This window comes from Lissotriton vulgaris, chromosome 7, assembly GCF_964263255.1.
Source record: "Lissotriton vulgaris chromosome 7, aLisVul1.2, whole genome shotgun sequence".
NCBI lineage: Eukaryota > Metazoa > Chordata > Amphibia > Caudata > Salamandridae > Lissotriton > Lissotriton vulgaris.
In genome coordinates, this window is record NC_141695.1 from 1,322,299,062 (window position 1) to 1,322,321,188 (window position 22,127).

The 22,127-nt window shown below is 44.5% G+C and overlaps 1 protein-coding gene across 1 annotated transcript in view; it reads left to right on the forward strand.

Annotated features, from left to right (window-relative positions):
• The first annotated feature begins 785 nt into the window (after positions 1–785).
• LOC147703601 (serine protease 27-like) overlaps positions 786–22,127 on the forward strand; it is a 269,709-nt gene continuing 248,367 nt past the window's right edge. The window contains exon 1 of the mRNA XM_086931939.1: positions 786–935. Within this exon, the coding sequence (XP_086788065.1) occupies positions 881–935 (55 nt within the window). The 5' untranslated portion in view covers positions 786–880. The remainder of the gene's footprint in view (positions 936–22,127) is intronic.

Genomic DNA, 22,127 nt, shown 5'->3' on the forward strand with positions numbered 1-22,127 from the left:
TCCTTACAAGTTTTTCTAAAGTTGTCAAGTTATTTTTGCTATGTTCTCAAGCAACAATTGCAAATATTCTATTGCATGGTTTATAAAGCTGCTATTAATCATATGTGTGCACTGAATCGCTTACCTAAACGCGCGTCAAGTTACCCAGTGTAGGGTGCGTGATTGAAAGGGCGTTGCCTTTGTTTTCTTTTTTTTTTTTTTATAAATGGAAAATTCCAAATATTGGGATCCCACGTGTCTTTGCCGCCCGGCTCTTTAACGGTGTTTATGAAAAATAGTAAATAATTAAAGATGGGCAAATACACGTTTTCTGCTAATTTACACGCAGCTTCGACAAGCAGGTCCAATACGAACAGACGCACAAACATGCGAGTCCCATATGTGCGCTAAAGACACGGAGCTGTGTGCACTCACACTCACAAGGACCTCTTGTGGAAAATGGCTTCTGGTTGGTATTTAGACATGTACAACATTCAATGGACTACGTCATGGAGACTAGGTTGCCTGTTATTAAAACTACAAAAGACTTCCTTAACCTTAAACACCCATTCGCAATCCGAAATCATGCTCTTAATCTATAGAAACGGAAGGTGTAACTTGGTGTTTTGTATAGAATGATGTCAGTGGCAGCAAAAAGACCGCTTTGTAGTGTAGCGGGGAGAGGAGCGCTCTTAGCTAGAAGCGGAGTTAAGGCCTTGACACTGCCTAGTTAAACTTGTCCAGCAGCATTCTGGCCAACCTCATTAAAGCACCTGACGTTTGTCATAGAGATAACCGTAGCCATGCGAGGGACGTGTGGAACCATTCGAGCTCGGATGTGGAAGCTATAAGCACCTTAAGAAGGCAGAGAGGACGGAGGCCGTCGGAGGGAGCCCGGACTATGTCCCAGCCCCACCTGCGTCACTTTGGGGAGCTGCTGCTCTTACTCGGACTGGGTGAGTTCTTGGATGCTTTGTCGCAAGCCTGTGTGGCGCTCAGTTTACGTCAGAATGATTGAGACAACTGTCGAGGATAGTGCTTCAATTGAGAGCAGGTGTTGGGGCAGTCAGTCGAGGACAACAGACAAACCGCAGTGGCTGACGCCCGAGTAGCTGGGTGCCCGCGGGGTCTGTGAGACTGAGGCTTCCTCTGTCGGGGTCCCGAGCCCAGTCGGCCTTTGGGTGGGAGCAGGGCATGATTTGTGTGAGTGGTCGCAGAGCACCGGGACTCATGTGAACGGACCGGGACTTATTTTTATCATCAGACATTGACCCAGAGAGAGTGAAGAAAGGTAGAAGAGGGAGAAGGAGGGAAAAAACCATAGCAAAACAATGACAAAGAGAGAGTAGAGATGAAAAAAGAACCTGCAAGAGTGGGATAAGGAAACATGCGGCCTCATTTACAAACTTTTGGCTGAGGGCAGCGCAACAAGCCTTCCAGCTGAGCTGCCCTACCTCAAAAGAATAAATGTGCATGTGCACAGGTGATTCTCCTTTCCTGCACAGAGGGATTCAAATCTTAATTGGAAGACAGAAAATGACCCCGCACCAGAGTAGACAAGTATATGATACGTATCAATATTGTAATATGTAAGATTTTCAAAAAACAACACAATGTAACTTTCGATGACTTCCCAAAGATAATCTATTCCAAGAACCTGATTGAAGGTTTATTTCGTTATTTATTATTCAAAAATTCATTAAAACAGTTACAAAATTGCCTGCCGCTAACGCGTTTCATCCCTCATGGGACTTTTTCAGAGCTTGATTGTTATATTCTGACAAATGGTCACATCAACCTTCCTTAAAGTAACTGCACTGATGCGATCATATATTCTTCGCAAAATATCCAGACTCTTTAGTGAAGGCTACAATCTGTTTGACTCAGGGAATGTCCCTCCCGATCCAATTATATTATGCTTAGCTTCTGAGCCAGGTACGGTCCAATAATAAAGTTCCCGGCGAATGCTGTCACCCGAAATCACAACGAATCTCCAATCGCACCAGCACGATTCATCTTCTTTTTCAATGGAATCGACATGGAAATCTGCATGAGGCGCAGCTTTCTAGGTGGATTCAAATTGAAATTCATGAATTCTTGAAAGTAGTAAAACTACACTTGTATATCGATTTTAAAATATGAGCGCAGTTTTGCTACTTTATTTGTGAGTTGTGCCATTCGTTTTTTACTCATACATGAATTGTATACAGAAAGCAACCCTCTTTTGTTGGGTTTTGAGAGGCAGCAAGGTACAACAATGCATCAACAGTGCACGTTTCACACACACACAGCACACAGACAGCACACTGCACATACACAGCACACAGAGAGCACACACACCTACACACCACATAGATAGAAAGAGGAAGTAATGAGGAGAAATAAAGACTTACACCTCCTCTGGGAAAGCATAGCTATTTTGGCGCATTCAAGTTCTGGTAACTTTGGGAATTAGTCAAAATCCATGGGCACACCCATGCAACGCCCATGAAACGCCTTCCCAGGGCAGAGTAAAGCAAACAGAGTGATTTGTGTTGCGTTGCGTTACACCAGATTTATGAAGCCATTCAGGGCCATTCAAGGTGGCCTTGCGTGTTTTCATGAATTGTATTTGGTGTTTGTGTCATGCATGTACCAAGTTGCGTGGTGCAAACGTGATGCAAACCCCCTCATAAATATGCATCTTAATCTGCACAGAGCAAACCGAGCAGATTCTATTCTGAAGCCATTCTTGGAAGGCTTCTATTAATAGCAGTGCACAATGCCCCAAGATGGTGCCACACCGCACTAAAGGCCTAATTTTAGGCATTGCTGCTAGCAGAAAATGGTAACCAAATGGAAAAATATAATTTAGCATTAAATTCTGAAAAATAGTATTTGTGCAAACCTGGACTTGTATGTAATAGCACACTAACCACACAGATTATAAATATATTAACTTAGCCATATTGTGTTTAATAGCTCTTCTATCTACACAGACGCCAAAGATTAAACCAAAAAATCATGTGAAAAATCCTGCCAAAAAGGAAGCTCGTGCAGGACAGTAAAATCCACAAATCTTACATTTGTTTGAAAATTCTCCCACAAAAATGTTTTAGAGCAAATTCCCCTGTTTCGGTTTATGTGAAAATTGGCATGGAAAAACAGTTTAATTAAGTTTATCAACTTCACAAATTTTTGATAGAATTTTGCACACTGATATTTAAAGCAGTGTGTAGTGGTCATTAGTTTGTTTATTGTAAGGTTCTCCAATTGTGGGTAGATTAGATAATTCATTGTACGCCTTTGCAGTCCTTCTGGTCATTTGAAGCTTTACTCCTTTAATCTGCAAACTACAGAAACACTCGAACGGGCGCTTTAATATCAAATTAAACAACCTGAGCTGAGCAATCCCAACCTAGGATGGCTGTCAGGGCTTTTCGATAACTCATCAAAAACCTGGCTAATCCAGAGTTAAGCGCCTGCTAACAATCACGTGCTATCAGTGGATCCACTAGCTGCAGTGCCTAGAACCCCGGACATGTTGCTTGACACAGTATAAGATAATATCATCCACCAGAGCACATGTCCCCCTGATCTGCAGCGAGCAGGAACCCACCCCCGGCAGCGAACCGATGCCCTCGCTGGAATGAAAGACACACATGCATGGGCACTGGAGAGGATTCACGAGGCGCCATCTGAGGACCCACCGCACAATGGCAGCCTGTCAGCGTCACGCACCAGTCCCCACCGCAGTCTGCCACGAGACAGCTCTCCTCCTGGAGCTGTGAACGTTGCCTTGAAACCCCGAGAAGGAGCCAAGGCTCGGATTATTCTGGTGAGAGGACAAAGTCATAAAAAGAATAAAGAGCAGTAATGAGCAAAGAGAAAGGGGTATCAGGCAGTGTGCAAGGCCCGTGCCTGTGGCCCCTGCTCTGGGTGCCAGTTTAACCCATGTTGTCCCTTGTTTGTGGATGTCTTGGTCAGAGTATTTAAATGATTGTATTTTTAGGCATTTTTTTTATAGTGAGTACAAGACTCAGCTGGACATCAATGCACTGGGAAAAGTAATTTCAAAGTTTATAGAGTTAACACAGAGAGCATTCATATTGGTAACATATCGGATACAATCAAATTAAAAGAATAATTTTATGTGCACTTCCCAAAAAGAGATAGTGGAAAATCTACAAGCAAGTCATTTCTAAGAAGCAGCACCCAGAATAAAAGAAAAACAAGCTTTCGCGACAGCAGGAGGAGGCACGGCAGCAGGGGGGAGGAGGAGGGCTTACACTTGCGGGAGCAATAATTGCTACCATATGGCGGCGCACGCTCCCGCAAGTAGATCGCCTCACGTGCACGCGTTGCCAAAGCGATCGGAAAAGGTCTTTTTGCGTCTGTAGCGCATGCTCCCTACGAAGGCAAGACCTAAAAATGCATGAAGCTTCCTATCAGTGAGACATGGTGCATTTCTATCCTGTCTTACTGCGCTGCTGCTTAAATGGCTGCCATTCACCAACACAGGCACCTTGCACCATTGCAGTGTAGGGATGAATTCCTGCACAAAAACAATACAGGCAATTTCCTCTTTCCATGTGTGCTGCTGAATGCAGCACACATAGAAAGGTGAATAAACTATGAGAAACAATGTTATTTCTCCTCATTATGCCTCCCCTGCACCTTTCGTGGGGAGGCAAAGGCTTTTGATACATTCCCAGTTTTACAGCTTGTTATAAATCTGGGAATTTGTCAAATGCCAAGGAGGTTACATGGGAACACCCACCATAATGCCCATGGCATGCCTCCCCATCGTAGTGTGAGGTAACTCAGCGACTTGCCCTGCATTGCCTCAGTACATATTTACAAGGCCATTAAATCCACACAGGCTAGCATTACATCGCCTTGTCATCATAATTACTTTATTTCGACTTTTCAAGTCATAAAAGTACAGAGGTTAAAATATACAATTTAAATTACATCACTATATTAATTTACAGTTGTAACTTTACAAGTTAGATTAAAGTGCAAAAAGTGCCCATGGTTTTCAGAAAGCTTAAGCAGAGTAATTTTTAGATCTCAGTTATTTAAAAAAATTAATCAATATAAAAACATTAAGAAAATTCTTACACGTAATGTTAAGAGTATAAAAAACACTCCAGTAACAGTAGTAAGTGAAAGAAGCATGATGTTTAACATCGATTTCTGAAAGACGCCCTCGTTTAATCCATATTGCCTGAAGGAATTTGGAAATTGTAATAACAAACAGTGGATCCATTGCAGGTTTTAAAATTCTAAGCGTGGCAGAGTACTCCCTAATACTGAGGTTCCTGCATAATTGTATAATCCATTTTTTCCTGGCCTGCTTTTAGGCCGGGCAGAAAAAGACCACGTGAGCTTCGGTTTCTTCCCTCACATGGCAACCAGGGCAAAGGTAGCAGGACCCCTCAGTCCACTTGTTAGTTGTTGCAAATAATGGAAGAGTGCCATATCTGAATTGGAGGAAAAGCCTCCTTGTCGAGGGTGGATGTATTACGTTCAAAACCTGTTCAAAGCAGTAGGAAGATTTATGGTTCAAGAACACCCAGGACAAGCTTGTAGTGATACACAATTGGCTTACAAGCCGCAGGTTGTAGTCTTTCAATTGTTTGGATAGGGTTTTCTTTGGGGTAATTACACATGCTTTCTCAGGGGTTACCCAGAGATCCTCTCTACCAATTGCCTTAAAGGAATCTCTTACAAAAGACAACCATGGTATTTTACCCACCGCTCCTGGCAACTGTAGAAACAACCTGTGCTCCTTCCTGTAGTGGCCTAACTCCGATGTACTCATGGGCGTCTGCAGACATTTTTTCAGCGGGGTGCAAAATGTTAACGTCATCACCATCCTCCGACATGATGTGTGCCAGGTGGGGCACAAGAAACACTGGGGCGCGGAACTGGGATAGACTCAATTAAATGACAGGAATCCAGGACATGTGACTGACCCTGCCACAGGCCAACAAACACCGCCAGTAGGGAAAACGCTAAACTTTCTGACAAGCTGCTTTATCTCTGTCTGCTAGATGTGCAGACATCCAACACCAATGAAGACTGTCTTCAGAACCGGATACTTTAAAACAGCCTATGATTAAAGCACCAGATTAAATATACTGTATGCACAGTGTATATTAGGGATTATTTGTAGCGCACATATTTACCAATATTGGCTTCTTGGCGCTAGAGTTCACGATAAATGTTATCCAAAGTTAAAGCACAACGTCAAAGTCAGTAATAAATAATGTAGCAATCACATACGCTAGTGATTCGCCAAGGGGTGCTCCCCTTACTAGAATTCCCCAGGCATTGCTAAATTTTACACACATTCAATTAATTTATACAAAATAAAATGTATAGGTCCAAATGTTAGCTATGTTTTTAAAATGAAACCTAGAGTCCCTCTACGTGTAGTCAATGTCAAACTAACAACGTGCGCACGTTTAGGGATACAATAATGGCCAGCTCCCTTATGCAGAAGCCCTGCACCGTAAATGTGTGGCACATGTGGCGCCCACAGCGGCGGCACATCACAGGTCCAGGGATGCTGAGTCTTAAAAAGTGGTCGAAGTGGGGGAAAAAAAGTAGGGGAACAGTGGGCGGAGAATCAGAGGCGGGAATAACCCAAGGATTGGATCTGTGGGTGGAGACAGAGGTGTGACCAGAATGCGCATACATCCCAATTTTTAGTATTTGTTTGGCATTTCACTGCCCAGTTTAATCAACCAATGGATACACATGATTATTTAAGGTTATAATGAGTTATTGACATTAAAATATATTCACAAAGTGGGATATGCTTCTAATCAGAGAATGTACCAAATACGATTAAATGTGGAAACACAAGCTATTTGTCTCCGAGCCATGGAGTTTCTGTCATCAGCACTTCTCCCATTTTCCACAACAGCAGTTCAAACATGAATGGCAACATATCCTAGTTTGCAAATGTTTTCTCTAAAATTATGGCTCTGCCATAGTTGCCCCATAATGCAAGATCTGCTGCATGATCTGACCATTTAAACTAATAAATAGTTTGTAGCTCAAACATATCAAAAGTTAATAAAAAATGTGACTTGTGTTGCTGCGGAGTGGATGGCCTATTGCAAAGGTTGATTGGTCACCTTTCTCACTGCGGTGTTTGTATGTTACACTGGTACTAATAAGGCAAAATCTTTCCAGAGACTGTTAGCATGTGTACACACGTCAAAATAATAAAATATCTGAAAATATACTGCATTACACTGCAGACTTTTTTTATGCATAATTTAGTCAACACTACAGCATAATTTTGTCATCCTTTTCTGCATAATTAATTCCAGTGGCCCCACAGCAGGCAGCACATGTTAAACATGATTGTAAATGAAGCAGGGAGACTGTGAAGTTTGCGAACCTAGTTTGGTTTGCGTGCAAATCCTGCATTGTCAATCCCTGGTGAGTTGCAGCTACTACTGCTGAAACAAGGCCAATGGAGGTACCAATGGGTGAGGCAGACTGGCCTCAAGGGCAGGGCCAGCCATAGCACTGGTGGTGTCCTGTGCATTAGTGTTTGTTAGTGCCCCCCTAATGACCACCTCTGCAATGGGTTCCCTCACTACCACCCTTTAACTGTGCCCCCCAAATCTTCATAACCACTCTCTCTCGGAAGCATTTAATTTGATTTACAGCGCCACTCATACCATTGTAGGGTGTCAGAGCACTTTAAATCACACACATTACACAGAAACAATCAATACGTGTGTAAATCACTGTATAGAAAATGTTACATAAGACTAAGGACTACAAGGTGTAGGAGTCACATGACTACCATACAAGTAGCCCGTATAGTTTTATAGTGATTGGTCTGGAGAAACACAATACCCGGAATTTAAAACGTAATACCATAGTTGGGGAGTTCTCCTTAAGAATCAGAATTGATTTCTGTCCAAAAGAACACTTTTTGGGACATTAGGACATTAGGATAATCAAAGACTGGGAGGGTGTGGGAAACATAACGCTCTACTTTATACCTTGCAGTTTGTATGCAGCTCTAAGATGACAGTTAATAGCTCACTGTTTTAAGTTAGGATTTTAACTTATAAACTGCAAGTAACAAAAGGATCTCTCTGACAAAAGCAGTAGCCCACTGACCTATTTACATTATGTGCACTTTGTGATCTGCATGGCACATGTTCTTTGCAGCCGGTACATTAACCCTCTGAGCTACCTTTCCATGAGTCAGAACTTCCGCTAGACAAATTCTGATCTCTCTCTAGGAAGAACATATTTCACCAGAGTCATCATGACATTTTTATTGTTGCCGAAAATTGCTGGAGGCCAGGAAGGAGACAGGAAGCGTTTTTAAAACCATAATATACTTGCAAACATGATGCCTCCACCTAAAGTCAGCACCCTGTGCGGTCACACCGGTTGCACCGCCTTAGAGTGGCCCTTCTCTAGGGCCCCTATGACCCTGTGACCTCATTGACTGTTGTGCTAGGGTGTGCTGCTTCATGGGCCTGCCCGCAAGACTGTAGGTGAACTTCAGTATGGATAGTTGTGGACAAGCCTTGAAGGTTAACCTACACTTGTCATGCTAGGGTCCACCTGCTAGTGCGAAGCCACCAGGGCTGCTACGGTGTTGCGAAGCCTTCTCAGGTCTAGCATGTAATTGTGCTCTTGCAGGAGAGTGGTCTGGTGGACTGGTTATCAAGGCTGAACCTGATTCCCAGTTCCAAATTCAGCAGCTATGTCCATAGTGCCACATCCTCTCGCCCACTGAACACCGTACTGCCCCACTGAGAAAAACTCCCACTGTCTTCAACTACAACCCAATTGTTGCCCACTATAAACACCTGGATGCGGCTCAATTTAAATTACGCACTAGACAAGAGCAAGATGCGGCCTACCAAAAAAAAAAACCAACATCCTGGAAAAAGCATACACTTATAGGGAATGCAACATTTAGCAAACCATGGGAAATGGAAGCAGGAACATCATGGTTACCTTAATGCTTTTACACTTACTGTTCAGAAATCAGTGAGTGCTTTTGCCTGAAAAGTTAAGGACACGACTACAGGGCCCTGAATGGACCCATTTCAATGCCCATTACTTATATCCTCACAAAACTTAAGCAGTATGGTAAAAAGACCACATCCCTGGACGCAGAGCCGCAGCACACATTTTGTTTTCCAATCCACACAATGTAGTACCTCAGGATTGGTGCACTAGTTCCAAGTCCAGGGAAAACAAAGACAAGAAAAGAAATATAGCTCTTCACTGGCAAACTCTGTAAACGTGGCGCTAATGTGTTTCTGTGTGAATAAAATCAGTTTGGGCAGTTTGCTACCACTCTGTCTTACTTTATTTAGTTATTTATCTATTTTTCATATTTTTTAGCCTTTTATTCCCAATGCTGCACTTTGAAAAGAAAAAAGTCAGAAAAATACGACATTTCCAGCAAAAGCGTCTTTCTTTTTTAGATTCATTTCATAGGGAAGCAAATAAAAGAAAGGAGAGTGAGAACCCCGTCTTGAAGTCACGGTTTTCATGGGCATCTGCAGGGGGGGCAAGGAGGATTCCTCCAGGGTGGGGGGGCAAGCGCCTCTCCTTGCACCCCCTGTCGACGCCCATGGATGTACTTCAAAGCCGGCGCCAGTACAGCAGAGGTCGACTCGAAATAAGATCCACCACAGGGAGGACTCCCAGGTCCATTCCTAGTAGGACCAGTGGGGTGTTAGTTGGCAAAGCCGTAATACCTCTGAGGAATTTATTTTCAGTCACAGTTAGTGTGTTGGTTTTACTGTGACCCCAAAGTTCTGCCCCATACAAAGCCGCTGAGCGGGCTTGAACTTTATAGATCTCCAACTGAGGACTAATTGCTTTTAGTGAACAACTATTTTGAACTTTCCTCAGCCCACCTATTGTTTGAATGAGCCTTAGATTTGCCTTCTCAATTTGGAGAGCCCAGGCCATTTTATCATTCAGGGTTCCTCCCAATTATTCAAAAACTTTGACACGTTCCAGCGGAATATCATCCATAACTGGATGGGGGTAGGAAGAGGCTTTGGCGCCAAACACCATATATTTTGTTTTACTGATGTTGACTTGGAGTTTCCTCTTTTTGCAAAAGTCAGTAAATTCCCTTAGTACTCTCTGCATCCCCATGGGTGACTTTGAAAGGAGCAGGGTGTCATCCGCAAACATCAATGCAGGAAATTTGCGGGAACCTATTTTTGGGGAATCAAGATCTTTTGCGTGCAGAAGATCTTCCACTAGACCATTGAGGAAAAGTGAGAAAAGGGTTGGCGCCAATACACAACCCTGACGGACCCCCTTGTCAACCGGAAAGGGGGCCATCAGCTGTGCATCTTTTCCATACCTTACTCTGGCATAAGTACCCTCATGGAGGCATTGCAATTGTAGGCAAAGATAGGATGGGACCCCCATGGTTGCCAAGATATTCCATAGCTGGCCTCGATCAACCATATTGAAGGCTGACTTTAAGTCAACAAACGTAAGGTATAGGCTCCCCTGTTCAAGTATTACATGCTTCCAGTGGATCAGCTGTAACCTAAACAATTGATCCACCGTGGACATCTTGGCCTTAAAGCCAGCTTGAAGCGGGGTAAGTATGGCCTGATCTTCAATCCATTCTTGCAGTGTCCCCAACAGTAACCTCCCATATAGTTTCTGCAAAACATCTATTAGGCTTGTGGGCCTATAATTTGATGGTTCCGGTGGGGATCCCTTTTTTATAAATTGGGACAATTTCGGCACCTGCCCACGTTGGTGGCGCAGGAAGACCATACTGGATTGCATTGAATAGTGTTAGAAGGTAGCGTGCCAAAATTTGGTGCTCACCCCCTTTTCTGAATCGTTTTTGTCCACCATAAGCGTGGAAGGGTATACTCGGATGTGAGTCCCTTGCTCATTGCACCATCAGGATTCAAGCAAGCCGGGCCGAAGACGGCTGAAATGCCGGAAACCGGTCCCCGGAAGCTTGTTTCCTTCCCAGTATAAGAATTGGCTTGGTAGTTTGGTCTGCCCTGTTCCCATGATGCACTAGGCCAGGGTCAGACTAATTTGCATGTAGCCAGGGTCTGAGCTGGGATGGTGCAGTGAGCAAAATAACTGTGATGGATCAAGCCCTGATCTTTGGACTTGGTAAGAGTGGTCTGCTTAATTCAGACACTCTGTTCATCACCACCCCCTTTTCTGAATCGTTTTTGTCCACCATAAGCGTGGAAGGGTATACTCAGATGTGAGTCCATTGCTCATTGCACCATCAGGATTCAAGCAAGCCGGGCCGAAGACGGCTGAAATGCCAGAAAGCGGTCCCAAGAAGCTTGTTTCCTTCCCAGTATAAGAATTGGCTTGGTAGTTTGGTCTGCCCTGTTCCCATGATGCACTGGGCCAGAGTCAGACTAATTTGCATGTAGCCAGGTTCTGAGCTGGGATGGTGCAGTGAGCTAAAGAACGGTGATGGATCAAGCCCTGATCTTTGGACTGGGTAAGAGTGGTCTGCCTAATTCAGACGCTCTGTTCATCAACACCCCCTTTTCTGAATCGTTTTTGTCCACCATAAGCGTGGAAGGGTATACTCAGATGTGAGTCCCTTGCTCATTGCACCATCAGGATTCAAGGAAGCCGGGCCGAAGACGGCTGAAATGTCAGAAACTGGTCCCCGGAAGCTTGTTTCCTTCCCAGTATAAGAATTGGCTTGGTAGTTTGGTGTGCCCTGTTCCCATGATGCACTGGGCCAGGGTCAGACTAATTTGCATGTAGCCAGGTTCTGAGCTAGGATGGTGCAGTGAGCTAAAGAACGGTGATGGATCAAGCCCTGATCTTTGGACTGGGTAAGAGTGGTCTGCTTAATTCAGACACTCTGTTCATCACCACCCCCTTTTCTGAATCGTTTTTGTCCACCATAAGCGTGGAAGGGTATACTCAGATGTGAGTCCCTTGCTCATTGCACCATCAGGATTCAAGCAAGCCGGGCCGAAGACGGCTGAAATGCCAGAAACCGGTCCCCGGAAGCTTGTTTCCTTCCCAGTATAAGAATTGGCTTGGTAGTTTGGTGTGCCCTGTTCCCATGATGCACTGGGCCACGGTCAGACTAATATGCATGTAGCCAGGTTCTGAGCTGGGATGGTGCAGTGAGCTAAAGAACGGTGATGGATCAAGCCCTGATCTTTGGACTGGGTAAGAGTGGTCTGCTTAATTCAGACACTCTGTTCATCACCACCCCCTTTTCTGAATCGTTTTTGTCCACCATAAGCGTGGAAGGGTATACTCAGATGTGAGTCCCTTGCTCATTGCACCATCAGGATTCAAGCAAGCCGGGCTGTAGACGGCTGAAATGCCAGAAACCGGTCCCCGGAAGCTTGTTTCCTTCCCAGTATAAGAATTGGCTTGGTAGTTTGGTCTGCCCTGTTCCCATGATGCACTGGGCCAGGGTCAGACTAATTTGCATGTAGCCAGGTTCTGAGCTGGGATGGTGCAGTGAGATAAAGAACGGTGATGGATCAAGCCCTGATCTTTGGACTGGGTAAGCGTGGTCTGCTTATTTCAGACACTCTGTTCATCACCACCCCCTTTTCTGAATCGTTTTTGTCCACCATAAGCGTGGAAGGGTATACTCAGATGTGAGTCCCTTGCTCATTGCACCATCAGGATTCAAGCAAGCCGGGACGAAGACGGCTGAAATGCCAGAAACCGGTCCCCGGAAGCTTGTTTCCTTCCCAGTATAAGAATTGGCTTGGTAGTTTGGTCTGCCCTGTTCCCATGATGCACTGGGCCAGGGTCAGACTAATTTGCATGTAGCCAGGTTCTGAGCTGGAATGGTGCAGTGAGCTAAAGAACGGTGATGAATCAAGCCCTGATCTTTGGACTGGGTAAGAGTGGTCTGCTTAATTCAGACACTCTGTTCATCACCACCCCCTTTTCTGAATCATTTTTGTCCACCATAAGCGTGGACGGGTATACTCAGATGTGAGTCCCTTGCTCATTGCACCATCAGGATTCAAGCAAGCCGGGCCGAAGACGGCTGAAATGCCAGAAACCGGTCCCCGGAAGCTTGTTTCCTTCCCAGTATAAGAATTGGCTTGGTAGTTTGGTCTGCCCTGTTCTCATGATGCACTGGGCCAGGGTCAGACTAATTTGCATGTAGCCAGGTTCTGAGCTGGGATGGTGCAGTGAGCTAAAGAACGGTGATGGATCAAGCCCTGATCTTTGGACTGGGTAAGAGTGGTCTGCTTAATTCAGACACTCTGTTCATCACCACCCCCTTTTCTGAATCACTTTTAAACAGGTCACCCGGGATTTTATCAAGTCTTGGGAGTTTATTGGGTTGCAATTTGGACAAAAATAATTCCAGTTCTCCCAATACAAATAGAGGTGCATCAGATAGGCTTTGGAGGTTAGAATTAAAAACTGGAGTGTTATTAGTGTAAACGTCCAGTGTTGAAGAAGGATACAAATCATTGAAATATGAGAACAAGGCCCCCTCATCTATGTTAGGGTCAAGTGTGGTTCTACCTTCCACTTTCCCATGGTGGACAAGATTCCAGAAACTTTTGCTATCTTTTTGGTCGAGGGCCGTCTTAATTTCTTGCCACCTTACTGTTTCCCATTCATTCTTTGCATGAAGGATGATACTCTTGTATACCTTCCTGGCTTCCCTAATACGCAAATGATCAGAGCCTTTAGTTCTGTCAAAAGGATCTGTTTCTCTTGCCTGCAAGCTTTTGTGTACCATGAGTTCCTAAGGCTGCCAGGTTTGGGATTAGTCATCCCACTTTTAAAAAAGAAAGCAACCAAAACCTCAGTCAGTCTTCGGTGGAGCATTTCGAGTTCGCTATAAAAATCGGGGAGTGATGATTTACCAGCACCAACACTAGCTCTCTCTAGTACTGGGATGATACTCGCATATAATTTAGGCAGTGATTCCTCAGATTCTATAAGCCTAGTCCATTTTATCCACCTCCCCCCCTCTACAACCACAAAGTTATGTTGGAACACCTATTTGCTGTTTCCATTGGTGCCAGGCCACTGGAGGTCCCAAGTCATGACTATAGGATTATGGTCGCTCTCACATCTATCTCCTACGGCAAATACAACCACGTTCTGCCATAGTTCCATACTAATCATAATGTAGTAAATGACTGAGGACTGTCCAGGCCTCTCAAAGGTCGAACGACCAGGATTATCACTAGGGAAACGGCCGTTACAGGCCCTCAGAGAAAAGTTCAGGGTCAGAGATGTTATCTGTAGGGCCAACGGCGTCCATCGGGTGGTGGGGTACATATTGGGAGGGGGGATTGCCCAAGAGGAGTCCTCTGCATCAGAGATTGCTTTTGTGTCTCCACTTAGTGGCTCAAAGTGGCAATTGAAGTCACCACAGATTACAAATTTTAGGTTTTCCCCCCAGTACACTTATAAAGTTTATCAAGCTAGTGATTGTTGGTGAAATCCTTCCATACTGAATCGGGCGAGAGTAGACATTGATAATTGCACATTTTTGCAAGTTCTTATGGGTCAAAAAGATGCAGGTTATATCTGGGGAATGTGTCTCGATTCGCTTAACCATGCATCCTAGATGTAGAGCAACCCATATATAGAGTCCCCCTGACGGTCTCCCCATTCGACCCTTAACAGCCCCCTCGCAATACGTGACAAAGCCTGCCCTATATTTTGGATCTACCGCCCAAGTTTTCTGAAAAACACATATTTTATGGGAGTCAATATATTCCCCCCAATCTGGGTGTTCAAGTTTAGATGCAAGGCCCGCAATATTCCAGGACAATATTCTAGAGCAAAGAATAGTTGGCTGAGTGGGTAACCCTCCTAGACCTTCAATCGGTGGTCTTAATATGCCTGTGCGTGCTAAATTTCTAACTATAGTAAGATTCCCAGATTCACCAATTTCAGGGGTGGACAGTACATTGCTGTATTCAGGCAGGGTCAGCTGGATTCCAGTAATACAACGGGCAGTTTCTCCACCAATGAATACACTCGATTTTGGAGCAGTTATATCCCCATGATCCCTCCCAGCATTCCCTCGTCTAGGCTGTGATATCTTATTACTGTCTACTTCGGGGGTTACCCTACAAATCTCTTTAATGGCCCCCTGTAATGAAACATTGGTACTCTTCTTAGTGTCAATTATCAATTTTTTAGTGGAGGGAACGGCTCTCTTCGTGGGTGGCGAAGAAGGAGCACTATGTGCTTTTAAAATACCCCTCACACACTAAGAATCCCTTAGTGTCATGCTTCATCATAGGGGTCTTCCCGTCCCTCTACGGGGCGGGCGTGCTACGACCTACGAGCTACGCGGGAGCACTGATGTAAATGACGATAGGCTATGTGTGGTGTGAGACAGTGATAAGTGATTAGAGTGTAGGGACCTAAATATGTGAAAGTAAAAAAGATTAAAAATCCCCTGGCTAGTGGAAAAAAATAATGTAATGGCTTCCCTAGCTGGGAATGTTAAAAGAGGGGGTTTAGAGAGGTAGAACAGAATATGTTAACTACCTGGTCGACATGACATGTTTCGTAAGCAGTCCCCTACTGCCTACTCATCAGGACCTCTAATGGTCCCTACTAGTGAAACTCAATTACTAAGTTTTATATGCCTAAAGTCCTAAAACCGGGAAGCAAAAATCCGCTACTTGGTTTTGGCTTCGGGGCTTGAGTGGACCCTTGGTGAAGCAAAAAAATATTGATGACCTGTTGTGGTCCAGTTCTTTTAAATGCTGTGTGCACCATGAGTCTGCATGCTGGGGATCGCTATCTTGTGGTCTAGTAACCGCTACAGATATGCTGGCATTAATCCTAGGGTGCCGGGGATTGTAGTCCCGGGGCGGCGGCGGCGCTGGTGGTGGTGTCCGGTGGTGGTGGCGGCAAGGTAAGCCCCCCGCTGGACTTCTCGTGGCGGTATGACTCTCAGCGGTGTCGGCAATCGTCTCACTGCTCCCTTGGTACTGGCAAGCTCCCCTGCTCCACCGATTGCTGTGTGCCTAAATACGCCTCCTGGCGCTGCTGCTGCATCAATTGGGCGCACCACCGCTGATGGTGCCGGGAATTGTAGTCCCGGGGCTGCAGAGGCGCTGGTGGTGTTGTCCAGTGGTGGTGGCGGCAAGGTAAGCCCCCCGCTAGACTTCTCGTGGCGGTATGACTCTCAGAGGTGTCGGCAAGTGTCTCACTGCTCCCTTGGTACTGGCAAGCTCCCCTTGTAGATAAGGCTAACACCTGTGGGTCCCCGGAGCGTCACAAAAAGTTACATCTCGGAGTGGTACAGAAATTGTAAAAAAGCTCTATGCAATATAGATTACAGAATAAAGAGACAAGAGAAGAGGCACCCTTGTTATTCAGCAAGCCTGGCATCTGAAGGCAGCACTTTTTTCCCACATTATTTATTATTGTTGAGAACTGGAGTAGAGAATGCAGGGGCTAATTCAGCCTGAAAACAAGTAGTCTGCCTTTGATACGGCATCTTGCTCTGTGAACTCCTATCACTTTTGAGGCCTAGTTCTGCTTATTAGTATTGCCTAGGCTACCAGCAATGTAACATGTTCAAATTTTGCTTTCTACTAAAAAAGGACAATATCCTTAAACACATTTACAGAGGTGTGCCACGCCTACAATGGTAAAGACTTTCAAATAAAGTGATTGTTATGATGCATTGCATTTACCACAGTGCATCTGGATGACTTGTCTAATGATTTCCATGGCAGTGTGCTTGATTTTGATTTGCTCATTGTTGAGTTATAGGGCTGATGAGCACTAAAAGATGTACTTGCGCTCAACAGAACCCAAGCAGATAGTGAAAAACCTGGGGGTCCGTCTGGACCAAGAACTATCACTAAAACAGCATTCCAACTTCATCTCGGGTTCTTGTTTCCATACCATCAGCCTGCTGCGTAAGGTCTTCCCTTTACTGCCAGATTCCTTTAGGAGGACGCTAGTACAGGCACTCGTGCTAAGTCGGATCGACTATTGTAATGGCCTGCTGCTTTCTGCCAATGAAGGCGTGTTGGCTAAGCTCCAGGTCATTCAAAACACAGCGGCCCGCCTAGTTCTGAATGCTCCGCCAAGAACTCCATCTAAACCCCTCCTTGAGCAATTACATTGGCTCTCGATCCGGCAAAGAACAAAATTCAAGATACCCTGCCTGATACACAAATGTCTCCATGGACAAGGGCCTGCATATCTTGAAAACAAATTTATTCCCTACATTCCATCTCGAACACTAAGATCAAGCAATAATCTGCTCCTAGTGGTGCCCCGCGCCAAGAAAGCGAGGCATGGGAATAAAGCGTTGTCAATTGCAGGACCCACATTATGGAACAGACTCCCTCTGTCCCTAAGACAGTGTACTGAGCACTTAAAATTCAGAAGGCAACTGAAAACCGTCTTATTTAAAAATGAGATCTAGCATCTGCTCCAATTCACATCTTCTGTTTAGTCGGCACCATAAGCGCAGAGATACTCCATCTGGAGTTGATTCAAGCGCTATAAAAACCAGCAAATAAATAAATAAATAAATAAATAAACTAGTGGAACAGAAACCAAAGAAGACTGTGAGCAGGATTTCCAGCACCACCACATTTAGATGTCACTTTCTACCTATTTATTTTTGCAGTGTCATTTTTTAAATTTTTTATATTATTTACTGAGGGTTTAAACCCTCAGGCATCAGAAAATCAGTACAGATACATCAATATTCCAGCTCAGTGGCACGCTTTTGCCATAACGAGTAACAGCAGCCTCACAAGTAGTTTGCTTTTCTAGAGGGAAATTCACACTGAAAGTGTTGATCATTTTGAAATTGTGAATCTGTTTCTTAAAATTGACCTTTTTGTAAAGTTTTTACATTTATCTGTTCTTTGCACACACAAGCTGTGTTAAAGCTCAGGGGGAGCTATACTCTTTTTTCGGTCAGCGTTCTAGCTTTAGACGTTTGACGCTGACACCGGCTATATAACAGCCGATGACGTGACAGCGTAGCGGACGCGCGCAGTGGGCGCGCGCCTCGCGCGCCGAAAGCAAGCCCGTCGGAGCCCGTCCGCACCCGACCGGGCCCAGGGGCCAGACTCCCCGCTGGTTTCACTAGAGACATTCTTCATTATGACAGAAAGTCGCTCAACAGGCTTAGAGGTGAGGTGGGAAGTAAGTATATGCACGCAATGTGGCCAGATAGTAGCTCCACCCACTGTTCCCACTGTGATTTTAGATTCCTCTCTACCCTCCTTTCCCCCGCAAACACACCTGATAAAACAATGGTTACAATGCTTTTATTGAATTGCCGCTCTCTCCCTAAGCACTCTACTGAAACCCACCTTCTTTTAGAGGATAAAAACCCTGATGTACTTTTTTAAGAGAAACATGGCTGAACATGGATTCAGTTTCTTCCATTGTTCAAGCCCTACCAAATAATTTTGGAATCCAAAGGCTTGACCGCAATACAGGTCGAGGTTGGCGGCATTGCTATTATTTAAAAAAACAACTTCAGATGCAGGGTAACCTCAAATCCTATCCCGCACTGTGAAAATCTTGCTTTCGCAATCAGTTTATCACCCACTTGTACCTTTTATTGGTTTTAACTGTACCGACCCCCAGGCCCGATTGGCAAATTCTGTAAAAAGCTCCCTGACATTGTAGCCAACTTTGCAAGCACCTCTGCCAATTTCACTATTTTGGGAGATTTCAATATGCATTTTGACGATACGCAATCCCCCTCTGTGTCTGAACTGACGATTTGGCAATGTTCCAACTTAATCAAAAAATGGGTAGGCCCGGGCTCACCCATGTGAAAGGTCACCTGCTGGACCCCATATATAACCTTTTGGTTGAAGAACCCACCCTACTGCCTTGGGCGGACCACCACTTAATCTCATTTACTTGGACTCTGCAGAAATCCTCTCTACCAGCTGCGAGGACGAAGCAACTTGTTCACATCTGGTCCAAACTTCCTTTGGAATCTTGGGGGACACTCTTAAAGAACACCACCCCGATCCCTCATTCAAACCCCGTTATTGCAAACGATATTTACAATAACTGGCTCGAGTTCTCACTTAACACGGTCCTTCCAAGGAAAGTGACCCAAAAAACAGTTGAAGCAAAAAAAACGCCTGGTATAGTCCTAAACTCCAGGTATTAAAACAAACATGCAAAAGACAGGAAAGAAATTGGAGGAAGGTTTTCTCTGATACCAGAAAAATCAATTACAAAGTGGCAAAAAAACTTTCTAAAGCTGAAATAAAAGCTGCCCAAGCCTTTTATTTCCAAGAAAAAAATACTTTGGCGGCAAACTCCCCCACGAAATTTTAAAAATTGCCAAATCTCTTCTCACTCTCCCCAGTCCCCCCACTATCACTGATAACCTTCAACATCGGTGCAATGAGATAGCAGAATTCTTTTCTGCCAAAACTTTAAACATCTATAAGTCATTTCTGCTGGCCACAGACCCACAAACCATCTCACCTATAGATATTACAACTCCAATAGCACAAGCATTATTGGAGAAATTCCTTCCTCTGGACCTAATGTCCCTCCAAAGCTATCTGAGACAGCTAAAATCGGTTTCCCCTGCTGATCCCGCTTCCCCCACCATCTTAAGTCAAATCACTGAGACTGTATCACCAGTCATACTTGAAGTGATAAACACCTCACTCCGCACGGAAATTGTACCCCCTGATGGAAACAAGCCAGAGTGATAGCAATCCTGAAAAAAACGAACCTGGACCCCGGTGAGTGGGCAAATATCGACCCATTTCCCTGCTACCCGGAATCAGTACATTAGCAGAAAAACATGTAAATTCAACCCTCTCTAGATTCCTGGAAGAAAATAACCGCCTCCATCCCTCGCAAACAGGGTTCAGATCCCAACAGGGCACGGAGACCGCACTCCTAGCCGTGGTAGAAGGATCGAGAAAAAGTATCGATGATGGAGGCTGCGCTGCCCTAATTTTACTAAATCTCAGCCCAGCCTTCGATACGGTGAACCATCAACTGATGATTCAAAAACTTGTGGAGGTGGGAGTAACCGGAATAGCATTGAAAAGGTTACAGCCCTTCCTGAAAAATCGAGTCTTCACAGTCTTTGAAGAAGAATTTACCTCAAAGCAAATGCCCCTTACATGTGGAGTCCCCCAGGGATCTTCTCTTAATCCAACGATGTTTAATATCTATATGAGTTCCCTGGCAGGAATCGTATGTTCAGAAGGGGTATAGATGGTCACGTATGCCGATGACACCCAGCTAGTTGTCTCTTTAATCAGCAGGAGAACTCCGGGTCTGGCCTGGCTTCATGTCTCAAGAAGGTATCCAGATGGATGGATAATTCCTTTCTAAAACTTAATGGAGTGAAGACTGAGCTTATGCTCCTGGACCACTCTGCTCCATCAAACATAGACCCCTTTTGGCCCAGTTGTCTGGTCACACAGCCTGTTAAAAAAAAAAACAGATCAAGAGCCTGGGTGTCTGGCTCAACAGTAATTTCAACTGTAAGCAACAAGCGCAAAAAGTTGCAGCTAGTTGCTATGGCCTTCTAAGAATAATCAGAGGATCCTTCCCCTACTCCATTTTGTGGCTAGATGGCTATTATTCCAAGTTTTAATTTTATAGCGGCTTGACTATGCCAATGCCCTCTATCTAGGAGCCCCTCAGGTCTCGACAAAAAGATTGCAAACTGTGCAGAATAGTGCAGCTCACCTCCTACTGAACATTCCTAGATGGCTCTCAGCGAAACCTGCTCTTGCCACTCTGCACCGGCTACCAATCCAAGAAATAATTCAATATAAGTTGCTGTGCATTGCACATAAAGCATTCACTGGCAAGGGCTCAGTATTGATTCATTTTATGATTCAGCCCTACCGACCAAGTAGGCCCTTAGATCTGACAAAAAAGGCCTAATCTTAGTCCCGAAGATCACAAACTGGAAGCCGTCTGTTGTCATACAATGTGGCCAAGCTCTGGAATCACCTGCCTGACCATATACAGCTCAAACCTAATTATCTGATTTTTAGAAAACATTTTAAAACTTTCCTTTTCCCTTCATCTGCTTATAGCTTAAGGGTGCTATTGATAGCACTGGGAGGCCCCCGGGTAACCACAGGCTTTACAAATGCCATTTTAATTCATTTCAGTACAATCTTATAAAGTCACAGTACAATGTGGTCTCAACATTTTCTACATTTAGCAAAGATTGTGGCGGAAAGATATTTATGAAGGAAACAATACTTCTTGGACTAGAAAGAATATACAAACAGTATATATCTGCACCAATACTCTTTTCAAAGCATTTCACAGATTGAGATTTCCCAATAAACAAATCATATGAACATAACTCCATGAATAAACCCTCCCACCCTTCCTCCCTGGTCGCATAGATAGAAAGTCTCTGATTATGCCATATGGCACTTCATCCGACCACCCTTATTATAAGAGTGATTACTCTATTATTTTTGCAGTGTCATACAACGCAAATTCCACCCTGTGTATTGGAGCACTTTATATTTGCACCAGTGTACCTTACCCAAAGCGAAATTCATGTTTTTTTTTGTTTTTATAGCATGAGCAGAATAAGTGATTTTCCCAGAATCACCAAATGTTGAGCTAATGCCAGACTCGGACTTGGTTCCCCAGATTCCGAAGTCAGTAACTTTAGCTGTTATGTCATATCTCCTCTTCTTCTATAATAATAATAATAATAATAATAATAATAATAATAATAAAGTAGTTTATAAAGCGCCTCGTGACGCCATCCCGGCGTGTTCCCGCGCTGTGGAGATAAAGATTCGCAAACAACAGTAGCACCTCCCCCGCCCAAGCAGTGCTTTACAGATTGTACAAGTGGGTTTTTAAAAGACTTCTGAACTTGGCCTCCGATCCTTCCAGTCTGAGGCCAATCTGGAGTCTGTTCCAGTTTCGAGCCGCTATGACTCTAAAAGAGCGACCTCCCAGTTTGGCTCTTTTTACACGGGGAACCTTCAGCAGGCCCGTTCCTTCTGAGCGTAGAGCTCTACTAGGCTCATATCTATGTATCAGGTCTTGGAGATAGGAAGGAGCTTTATGCCAGAGTATCCTATGGCATATTCGGAGAGATTTATACATAACTCTCTTCCTGACCGGCAACCAGTGTAGAGCTGCAAGAGCAGGTT